We start from the raw sequence: 12,510 nt of genomic DNA on the forward strand, positions 1-12,510 counted from the left end.
GTTTTGATTCAAAAATCATTAGTGATCCATTAGATTGCCTCCATGTAATTAAGTTTTAGTGGAAACATGAACTTATTCCTAGTGTATTTGTTTTTTGTTTTTCCATTGGAATTATATTTTTGCAAGCTATTAGCGGATGAATGGTTCTTACATTTGGGATTATTGTGTAATATGCCAGTGGAATCCTGCAGTCCTTTATTTTTTGTGTTGGATGAAATCCACTAAGTGGCAAATAGTTACATCACTGAAAGGCCAATTAGCCAACCAATAGCTACATTATTAATAGCCTATAGTTCTACACCAAGCAGTGTATTTCTCTTCTTTCTGTAAATAATTAGGCCATTTTGTCGATAAAGGAATCAATATTATTTTTCAAAATTTTGTCGACAATATCCAAAATATTAGGTCTTATAATAAGAAAAAAAGAAAAGAAACAAAGTTTTATCTTCTGACAAAATATTATTTTTTGAGGGGGTTATTTTATGCATCTTCATCATCTATGCATTTTGTCTTCTCTCTTTTTTTTTGGACACGCCGAACTACCACGTTACTCTGAATTGCGAAACAACCGTGCGTGCAACGAAAGTGCAGTCTTCTCTTTTATTCATATTCGCCTTTGACTTCTCGTCTACTCTGATGACAGAGGAAACTACATCGCAGATGGGTTGGCCTAATTTTATTTTTAATACAAGCAAATGGCGGAGCACTAAGTAAACACCTAATATATAACAAAGGAAAGTAGCCTTTCCCAACATCGATCTCTCATCCTTTTCTGCAATCAGATGGATTCAACCACTAAGAGCATTTCCAGCAGTGGGGTTTGGGGGAGGGCTGGGGTTTGGGGTAAAACCCATTTCAGAGTGGAGGCAAGCCCGGGCAAGATGGTGGGACCCAAAGAAACGGGTGGCTCGAGCTCCGGGTGGCCCTTCTGACGTCGTGACGTGGCGATACGGTCCGCCAGCAATTATGTGCCATGTGTCGTGTCCTGGTTCTCCGATCATAATTTTTGCTCCAATCCAACGGCAGCCAATATTTTTGTAATAAAAAGATTGAAAAAATCGAAAAATTGAAAAAATGCCAAAAAATTACTTTTTTTTTCTTCTCTCTATACCTTATTTCCATAATAAGGAAGTACCCCCCATTTGGATTCAAATAAAAATACTAGAAAATCAAATTCCCACCAAATCAAAATATGAAAAATCGGTTTTAGTGAAAAATACGATTTAGGCTAAAAATGATGGCTCATTAAGTCAGTATATACTTCATATTAAAATCCTATAAAATCAAGTTTTCTTATTTGATGTGTAAGGAATAAAAGCCGCCAAAAATTATCTTGAGAAAATGATTATTCCGAAAAACCATTTTTCATACTTAGTCAATATTGCACTTCCGCTAAAAAAATTTCGAGTTCGCCAGTGTCTATAAATACCAACCAATACTCTTCACTTTTAACACCAAATCCTCATACTTTTTTTTTTCTATAAATACCAACCAATACAACTAATAAAATAAAATCTTATCCAAAAATATTATCCGATAAAATAAAATCTTGCCTTTCATTTCTTAGTTTGCTTGCCTTTCATTTCATTGTGTTTTTTTGTTTTGTTTTAATAATTAGTTGTCATTCATGTATTTTATTTTATTAGTTGTATTGATTTATCTGAATTTTGAATTTTGAAATTTATATGAAATTTGAAACAAAAAATCTTATCCGATATGAATAGTATTGACGCGTAGGAACCTAAAAATCTTATCCGAAAATATTATCCAAATCAAATGTTTAAGTAAACAAAGTTGTGAAAAAAAAACAAAAAAATGAATAGTATTTGCAATGGCAAGACTTGTGAAACACACTTTTTTTTGGCAGCAATACTTATTCATACGAAAGAATAGTAGCTGCTTCCCTTCCATGGTAAGTGCTAATTGGTGAAAGTGCTCTAATGAAGGTGGTTCTTCTTTCCGCCATTCGCGGAAAACTTTTGAAAGAGTAACAAATTAGTTTTATTTTATTGATTAAATAATTATATAAAATTAAAAATTAAAAAAAATTAAAACTGTCCCTCGGGTCTAGACTAGAGAGACCAAGCAGAGGTAGGGGCTCTTGGGGCCCAGAAAGACGAAGACTTTTCACTCACATGATTGATGATTCTTCTCCCCACTGGCATTGCCAACCAGAGACCCTGTAAGAGTATCAATGATGATGATATTGCCAAGTGTCAATAGATCAATGAGTAAGCTGTTAGAATGTGGTTAGAGTTGTTAGCAAAGTGAGTAGCCAACGCTTAACAAAATACAGAAACCTACAATTCCTTCTCTAAAATTCTCTCTGCTTCTATAGTTTCTTTACTCTGTTCTTCAGTTTCTCTTCATCTTAACAGACCCTTGGACAATAAATCACTATAATTTCCAACCCTTTCAGCCTGTTCAATTTTCAACAATATGGATCTAGACACCACTCGATTATTAGGAGCTCCTTCCCCTTCTTTTTCTTGTTCTTTCACCAATTCATGGACCCACGATGTGTTTCTCAGCTTTAGAGGTGAGGACACACGCTACAATTTCACAGACCATCTACACAATAATTTGGTCCAGAGGGGCATCAGAACCTTCATAGATGGTGAGCTCCCAAGAGGAGAAGAAATATCACAAACACTTGTCGATGCAATTGAAGGATCGAGGTGTTCTGTCGTCGTATTCTCTGAAAATTATGCATCCTCCAAGTGGTGCTTGGATGAACTTGTTCATATCATTCAGTGTAGAGAATCAAAGCAACAGATGGTTTGGCCAGTTTTCTACAAAGTGGATCCCAAAGATGTAAGGAACCAAAGAGGTAGTTATGGCGAGGCACTGAATAACCATGAACGCAAATTCAAAGAACAGAAACTTACAAACCATGATGAAAGAAAATTCCAAGACAATATGAAGAAGGTGCGGAGATGGAAGGAAGCTCTTACAAAAGCTGCACACTTGTCTGGGTCGCATTACTTGGAGGGGTATGTTTTTTTCTTTTCTGAATGCGGTATATTTCTATCTTTAATATACATTTAGGATCCGGAGGCTCTGCTTTAATTTCAATTTATTTCTCCCAGGGTTGCAGAATCTGTTATTTTAACTGTAAAAATGTGATGGACATTTGGTAGAAATCTCTAGAGTAATAATTTAGAATCCCAAAGTGCTACAATAGCTATCAGATATCTAAGATAATTGTAGTAGAATCTAGAAGAGGGTGGCTACTGGGCTAAATGACCAAGTCGGTGAACTATGCCGGCTAAACATATAGCCACAAACATATAAGGAGTTTTGTAGAATGCTCTAGCCTAGAGCAAGCCGCAGCTTATGTGGCTGATAATATTTGATAAAGCCAGTCGTAGACATGGTGGTTGGTCAAGTCGGCAGTCTTGCCGGCAGTGGCGGATCCATGAATTGTCATTCCGGAGGTCAACGTATAAAATGTTAAAAAAAATTCTATGCAAAATAGACCCGTTGAAATGAAATGATAATACTCTAATTCATAGTTAATAGATAAAACCATACAAAATACTCATGTTCATTATCAAAGTGAACTGCATTAACTTCAAAAAATAAACACACATTGCAATACACCAAAAATATATCTAAGAATGTGATAATAAACCAAAAAATTAGTGCAATCCTTATCACCTCCCAAGGCATCTTGTCTTATTCGACATAAGAACTGACATATCTTAGTGCAATTTTGCTCATTTTAGGGCATTTACGTCATTTTTTAGGTCCGTCATAGTTTTGATTTGGGGCTTTATCTGCATTTCTTTTGGGTTCTAGCTCTCAAACTTTGGACCTTTATGAGTACTGTCTTAAGGGGAGCTTATTCAAGCAAATATTTCTTCAATACGTAAGAGTTAGGTTATTCTTGTAAAACTCCTTGTGGATTGAACATCTAAAGTTTTTTTTACCTAGATTGACCTTAGGTTCCTTTATGCATTCATATCATACATGAAAAACTGTTTTAAGTAAAAATATTGGCTAAGTATGAAAAATGGTTTTTCAGAATAATCATTTTTTCAAGATAATTTTTGGCGGCTTTTATTCCTTACACATCAAATAAGAAAATTTGATTTTACGGGATTTTAGTATGAAGTATATATTGACTTAATGAGCCATCATTTTTAGCCTAAATTGTATTTTGCACTAAAACCGATTTCTAGTAGATGTCTTTGTCCTTTTACTTTCATTTATTTTTATGTTACTCCATTTACTTAAGTTTACAATATAAATAAGGAAGTGTTGTAATGTGAATTGTAACTAAGAAATCTACTAGAAAGCCAAACACTATTCTTATATCTAAGCCTCACACAATCTAATAGAAACAGAGGAGATTACAAGGCTTTGTGTAATATGCCAGTGGAATCCTGCAGTCCTTTAATTTTTTTTTTTTTTTTGTGTTGGATGAAATCCTGCAGTCTTACAAACCCACTAAGTAGCAATAGTTACATCACTGAAAGGCCAATTAGCCAACCAATAGCTACATTATTAATAGCCTCATAGTTCTACACCAAGCAAGCAGTGTACTTCTCTCCTTTCTAATAAAACCAATCTCTTCTATTCTTATTGTAGTGTCCATTCCATCACATGCTTTCCCTAACATCATAGCTTGTTCATGAATTTTCTAATTGTTTGTTTTTCCCTCATGTTCTCAGCCATCAAACAATATAAATTCAAGATATGCAATCAAAAGTACCGAAAATGAATAGAAACTACAGATTAGATATATTTTCTGCACTTCATTTGTCAACCACCAAACGACAAATTCAAGATCTTGAAGCAAAATGAGCAAAAATATACAAAAGACAACATGAAAATCTTGTACAATAGTAACATGTTTGATAAACAATTGTTTAGTAAGGAGAAATCGATCAGAAAAGCGATTAAACGATAGAGTGAGAAAATAGAAGGGGAGTGTAAGACAGAAGAAGAAAACCACGTTTGATGTACTTTCCCTAACTTATTTATTTGGGTTTAATATTGTGAAAAAAAAAAATAAGTTCTCAAATCAACCCATCCCTGCCATACACAGCCGCACTCCCGCCTCTCTATGACCTCCTCCATGACAGACCCGTCCGAATTTTCCGAACCCGAGAAACCTCGGAGATCCGCATCACACCCACGCTGTTCACTCCTTAAATCTATGTTCGTCGCTTACTGAGAGGATTAAGGGCACGAGACTTTTGCCAAATTTCGCAGAGTCTCCCAAATTGAACATTTCAAAATTTCCACCTGCATAAAACACATTTTATAACCCAACCGGCAGCACGCACAATATAATCTCATGCAATTTGCATAAATGGCCTCCGGCCTTCAAATGATTCTCGCAGAACTGCCCACCATGTTTTTAAAATAACTTAATGCATCAAACATGCATTTAACAAATTCAAAATCTAATCATGTCCACCTTCGCTCACTTAGTCCCTAGGACAAGCCTCAATTCAACCAAGTTTCGGGACCAACAACGAGGTCCAAACCAATCTCAATAAGACTACCTAAATGGGGTCTAATCTGTGGCTGCACCTAGTAACTTCAGGCTGCCTACGTACCCTACTAAGGGATCAAGCCACACGTAACTCTTTCGTATACATCCTGGCTCCTAATATCAAATAAACCATTACAGCTATACAAATTCCTACATTTTAGGATTTATCCATCACAACACACCAAACCCAATCACAATATCTCCCCATACGCCGGAACATCCAAAATTACGTATGGGACCTATCCGCATGCCGGATAAACCTACGACACATGAGAACTCATCAACATATCACATAATCCCCTCATACGACGGGACGCACCCGGCCTCGTATGAGGTCCACAACACTCCGGCTAATCCAAAGATGCGTGCGACCTCACACCGGGCTTGGCTACATTCTCACCACCTCACACAATCATATCTCCTCATACGCCGGACGCACCCGCCACGATGGGGTCCGCAACACGCCGGCTAATCCAAAGACGCGTGCGACCTCACACCGGGCCGACTACATTCTCACCACCACACAATCATATCTCTCCATACGTGGACGCATCCGCCACGTATGAGGTTTGTCAACACGCCGCTAATCCAAAGACGCGTGCGACCTCACACCGGGTCCGACTACATTCTCACCAGCCTCACACAATCATATCTCCTCATACGCCGGACGCACCCGCCACGTATGGGTCCGCCAACACGCCGGCTAATCCAAAGACGCGTGCGACCTCACACCGGGCACGCTACATTCTCACCACCACACAATCATATCTCCCTCATACGCCGGACGCACCGCCACGATGGGGCCTGTCAACACGCCGCTAATTGAAAGACGCGATGACTCACACCGGGCCCGCTACATTCTCACCACCACACAATCATATCTCCTCATACGCCGGACGCACCCGCCACATATGGGTCCGCCAACACGCGGCTAATCCAAAGACGCGCGTGCGACCTACACCGGGCTTGATTACATTCTCACCACCTCATACAATCATATCTCCTCATACGCCGGACGCACCCGGTCCACATATGGGGTCAATACGGCTAATCCAAAGACGTGTGCGACCTCACCGGGCGCTACATTCTCACCTATCATCATATCGTTTCACTTTGGCTCGCTACATTCTCACCATCACACGGGTTTAAAGGCCTCAACATGATCACAATATGGGGGGTTACGTGGGGTAGTGCGTATAGCACTGTAAACTAACATTCAAACGCTTTATTTACCTTTATACATCCACACAATTAAATATATAAAATATAATTTCTACTCCTAAATAAACCTCAACCCTGGTATAGCATCTGATAATTTCGCAATTTAAATCATATAATAATATTCTAAATTCGCATAAAAACCATTTAACTTAACAACGCTCAAGACCTGTCACTAAGGTCATTCTAACCCTCCTGGGATGGTAGGACTACAACGAAAGTCTAGCGGTCAACCCAGGGTCAAACTACCCAAACTTGGTGAAACAGGCCCGCAGGGCCCACGACCTCCAAATTATGATCCGAAAGTTCCTATAGGTTCTACAAGGTCTAGGACACACGTCCTGGAAGTTTGGTCCAGATCGGACGGTCGGATCGCTCACGATCGCACGATCGGACGGTCACTAAAACCCTAACCCTAGGGTTGACATTTTCGGAGTATCCGGGACTCCATTTTACGATTCGTCAAATCTTACGTGATCCTGGTTATACCTAGATCAACATATTATAACTTCAGGACCATCCAACGGTCCAAACCTAGCGAACCCGAAAAATACGCGATATGCGATATCCGTTCGGAACTCTAACGGTATCCATATTGAAATTCGAGCACACCTACGCGCTCATGACAACGAGAAGATCACATTGGGACAAAATGCCCTTTTCACGCCACGCAGCAGCGGCGTGGGTGTCCTAAGCGATACCATCGCCGGAAAACTTCCAAATCGAAAGCCACCTTTCCGGCTACAGCTACTACTCGACGAGTGGAGCAACTTATTCAACTACGGCAACGTCCAATTCAGACGGCAAGTGGCCGGAATTTCAACCCAAATCCGGCCAAAACCTAGGTTCTAAAATCGGAATCCTAGACAAGAAATCAATCCAATCCTACCCAACAGGCAGCTAGATCTCGAAAATAGATGAGGAACCACACCGTTTCACTGGATTTGGGCGGCGGAGGCGGCGGCGCAACGACGAAAACCTATTTCAAACCAATAAATTGCCGGGATTCGAGGTTTCCGGGGATTTCGGTGCGGCGTGATCGACGCGTCGAGCCGTTGAACGTGACGGCCTCACGTCCTGCCTTGGCGACGGCCGTGAATCAAGAGAGAGAATCGGAGTCGGGAGAGAGAGAGAGAGAGAGAGAGAGAACGTGCGGGAGAGAGAGAGAGAGAGAGAGAGAGAGAGAGAGAGATGGGGGCAGTTCCGTCTTTTAACCAAAAACTCATTTTAAAATATTTACGATTATGCCACTGAGCTTCATTTGATCGTATCTCTTTCGCTACAACTCCGATTCGAGCCCACTACGTGTCTACGGACTCATCTCACCGTGCTCTACGCAACGGTACCACTGGAATTTCCAAATTCCCTCCAGATAAGAAAGTGACTAAATTACCCCTATCCCAAGGGTAAATTCGTAATTCCACTTAAATAAATTAAAATATGCAATAAATTTGGAGTCGGGGTGTTACACTCCACCTCTCTCTCTCTCTCTCTCTCTCTCTCTCTCTCTCTCTCTCTCTCTCTCTCAGGGGCAATCCCACCTAGAGGATTTGAAAAAATTAAGCCTATGGTATGTGATAACATGCAACAAACATATATATATATATATATATAAAATGTTGTCCATAAATTACATAATTTCCAAGAACAAAATACTTAATTGATTTATTAGTCTTAGATACCTACCAAACAGCTCTTCCTTATGTTGATTATAAAACCCTCATTTAATTATTCTTCTTGATAAATGTAAGACAGTTATGGATATTGAATCCAACTTTTAACTAATAAACTGAGATTTTAATAAGAAGTGTCTAGACATATCAAATATCATGATGAAGTAACTCCATCATCTAAAATTCACGACATAATTTACACTAGTATCGAGTCGAGCACTTCTTTAAAACATATATAGAAAAATCCCATTTTATTTTAATGTTGTTTGTGCTTAAAATTGGCAGCCGTGAAGCTGAATTTATTCAGAACATTGTCAACGAGATTTCCTTACATGTATTACATGATACCCATATCAATGTGGCAAAATACCAAGTTGGAATAGAGGCTCGTGTACGAGATATTCATAAAGTTTTAGAAGTTGAAGGAAATGATGTTCGCATGGTAGGAATATGGGGGGATGGTGGAATAGGAAAGACAACTGTTGCTAAAGCTGTTTATAACTCACTGGCCCATGTGTTTCAAGGGAGTTGTTTTCTGGAAAATGTAAGAGAAAGATCAATACAATATGGAGGCCTAGTCGACCTACAAAATCTTCTTCTTTATGAGATTCTAAGAGGAAAGGAAATAAAGGTTACCAGTGCCGATAAAGGAATCAGTGTGATAAAGGAAAGGTTGAGTCGTAAAAAGGTCCTTGTAATTGTAGATGATGTGGATCATTTGGACCAGTTAAACAACTTAGTTGGAGGTTGTGATTGGTTTGGTTTGGGCAGTAGAATTATCATAACGACAAGAGATAAGCATTTTCTAAGTTCTCATCAAGTTAGTATTATATACGAGGCCAAGAAATTAAACTTTGGTGAATCTCTTGATCTCTTCATTAGTTGGAATGGTGGGAGAAATAAAAATTTGGATGATGATTATGTGAAAGCTGCAGAAACTGTGGTGAATCATGCTCAAGGTCTTCCTTTAGCTCTCAAGGTTTTAGGTTCTCATCTATGTGGTAGAAGTATAGATGAGTGGCATAATGCATTGGATGGGAATCTGCACTCGGACATTAAAAAAACTCTCAAAATAAGCTATGATGCATTGGAAGATTCGGTGCAAGAAGTTTTCCTTGACATAGCATGTTTCTTTAACGGTAGAAAGGTGAACCATGTGATACCGATCCTGGAAGGTTGTGACCTCAAGCCTGAGTATGCTATTAAAGTACTCGTAGACAAGGCCCTCATAAATATTGAACAAGACACAATTGAGATGCATGACTTGCTTGAAGAATTGGGTAGAGGAATAGTTTATCAAGAGTCACCAAATGAGCCTGGTGAATATAGCAGATTGTGGTTTCATGAGGATGTTTATCGTGTTCTAACAGAAGGAACAGTAAGTCTGTGTGTGATGTGTACACTTGCATTTTTATTTGCTAAAGAGCTTTGTATGTTAACACTAATGTTTTTTGATAACAGGGAACAAACAATATTAAAGGCATCATAGCAAAGTTTCCGACACCAAAAGACATATGCTTGAGTGGTGACAGCTTCTCAAAGATGAAAAACCTTCGACTTTTCATCAATGTGAATGCACGATTTTATGGTGATCACGTGGATTATCTATCTAATGAGTTGAGGTTTCTTCATTGGCCTGATTGTCCTCTACAAACTTTACCATCTACTTTCAATCCAAGTAAACTTGTTGAACTTTATATGCCTCGTAGCCGCTTGTCACAACTTGGGGAGGGATTCAAGGTAATTTAAATTATTTTCATCCCTTCGTATTTTCAAAAGTTTATTAAGTTTTTGGAGTTATGGCTTGCACTTGTTTATGCCTTATCGTTTGATCCTTCTTTTTCTTTTCTATTTTTGTCTTATATAGCGTTTGCAAAATTTGAAGTCCATGAATTTTGAGAGCTGTGAATTCCTAACACAAACCCCAGATATCTCTGGAATTCCAAACTTACAGTCCTTGAATCTAGACGACTGCACGAGTTTAGTTGTGGTTCATCCCTCTGTTGGATGTCATGATAAGCTTGTTGACTTGAGTCTTGTGAGATGCCATAACCTCACACTATTTCCAATAATCAAGTCAAAATCTCTAGAAGTTCTCAATCTTGAAGATTGCAGAAGACTGGAGACTTTCCCTGAAATTGGGGGAAAGATGGATTCCTTACGTTGCATGTTTCTATCTGGTAGTGGCGTCAAAGAGTTGCCTGCGTCAATTGCATATCTCATCAGTCTTGTATTTTTAGACCTAAGGAGTTGTGAAAATCTTACGAATCTGCCACCCAGCATTTATGAGTTGGAACATCTAAATGAAATTGATCTCCGAGGAAGTCGAAAGCTTGTTACATTTCCAAATAAAGTGGAGTCTGAAGATTATGTGTCTACATTGTGCGTACTTGATCTAACACTATGTGATTTCCTTGTAAATATTCCCGAATGCATTACGAAATTTGTCAATTTGCGGGAGCTTTTCTTGCATGGCTGCAAAAGGCTTCGAGATATTCCGGAACTTCCACCAAAAATTGTAAAGTTAGAGGCGAGTGATTGCGTATCATTGGAAAGGTTTTCATCATTGTCCAACATTCTGAAAGGTAAAAAAGACTCACAAATGATTGAGTTCGTGGACTTGTGTAATTGCCAGCGACTCTGTGGCAATCTGGCTCGTGACCTCACAAAGAAGCAAAACATTTTAGCAAAGGAGCAGATCACACTCTTCTTTGATCACCTTCTGTCTTCACAGAAACTTGGATTTCAGGTTGTATTTCCAGCAAGTTTTGAAGCTCTCTCGACGTTGTTCAGCTGTCATAAGGATGTGAAGGAGCGTGATGAAGCATGTGAATTTTTGATTGAAATCCCTCCAAACTTCAAATGCCAGAACCAAGGATTGGCTCTATACGCTGATGTTGAATACCTGCAAAATAAAAGACTAGTTTACGATCATTTTCGAGCAAAAATTTCCGTCAATCAACCAGGAATGCTACCTCATTTTATTCAGTTCGATGACATTTTCAGAAAGATAGGGTCAGGTCATGTTATAGGGTCAGGTCATGTGTGGCTGTGCTATATTCGATTCAGAGAAATGTCTTGCCGGGATGATCAGATTACCTGGCCGCAGTCGCCTGTTGTGTGTCGAGTTAATTTTCTGAATTTGACACAAGATTCGCTGCGTTGTAAAAGCTTCGGGGTCCACCTGGTAATGACACAGGATGAAGAAGACCTGTCTATATTTCCGGAAGATGGTGAGTCTGAATCCGATGACCTGGAAGACTTTAATGAGAGGTTTGATGGAGATAATTGTGTTGATCTATGTGAAGATGAGCAAGACTCGGAACATGACTACTTCAGCTGTGAAGATAATGAAGATGGCTACTTTTACTGAAGATGATGATGAAGAGGTGAATAGGTCGGAGACAGAGATTTGCAATGTTGGAATAAGACAAAAGAAAAGCTAAGATGCAATGGATACTATTGATGAATAGTAATATGTCAAATCGCCCACAATCTAAAGAAGAGAGTTCCGTGCGCCCACGGGGAAGCTTTTCATTCACTCAACAAAACTCATACCCCCACTCTCTAGTCTCTCTCTCTCTCTCTCTCTCTCTCTCTCTCTGTGTGGAATATTCCTAAAACTAAATCCTGTGTGCGAGCCTATAACCAACGGCTGTCTGTGACACACTGATTTTTCATCCAATCCAAGCCACATGAAAGGCAAAGCCCTCTTTCTCTCTCTCTCTCTTCTATATAACCCAACAAGCATAATAGCCAGCTCTCCTCATCATCCTTGATCAAACTCGAAGAGTCAAGACCAAGCCAGTTTTCATGTTTTCAAGTTCAAGCATGTCTGCAGTGGTGGAGGTTTGGATGAGCGAGTTGGCAAAGCTGAAAGACAAGGTAGGGGCTAAGAAGCGACTGGTGTTTTCATCAAAGGGAAAACAAGGAGAAGGTGATGATGAGGTTGAAAAACAACAGCAAGTGTTGAAAGAAGCAAGAAAAGAGAGCAGCAGAATGGCTCAGATTCAGAGGGACTTGGATTCCTCTAGGCTTTCAGAGGCCACAGTTCGTTTGCTTATGGACCGTTTTGTGCTTTGGTGACACCTTGTGAACATGTTTAACTTGTTG

General features: G+C 39.4%; 1 protein-coding gene across 1 annotated transcript; it reads left to right on the forward strand.

Annotated features, from left to right (window-relative positions):
- The first annotated feature begins 2,233 nt into the window (after positions 1-2,233).
- Positions 2,234-12,118, forward strand: LOC103335477 (TMV resistance protein N-like). The gene is made up of 4 exons (XM_008238487.3): positions 2,234-2,993; positions 8,683-9,775; positions 9,859-10,137; positions 10,265-12,118. The coding sequence occupies exons 1-4, from the start codon at positions 2,440-2,442 to the stop codon at positions 11,768-11,770; spliced, it is 3,432 nt and encodes a 1,143-aa protein (XP_008236709.2). The 5' UTR covers positions 2,234-2,439; the 3' UTR covers positions 11,771-12,118.
- The last annotated feature ends 392 nt before the right edge of the window (positions 12,119-12,510 follow it).

The sequence above is a fragment of the Prunus mume genome, linkage group LG6, assembly GCF_029339155.1.
Source record: "Prunus mume cultivar Tortuosa linkage group LG6, ASM2933915v1, whole genome shotgun sequence".
NCBI lineage: Eukaryota > Viridiplantae > Streptophyta > Magnoliopsida > Rosales > Rosaceae > Prunus > Prunus mume.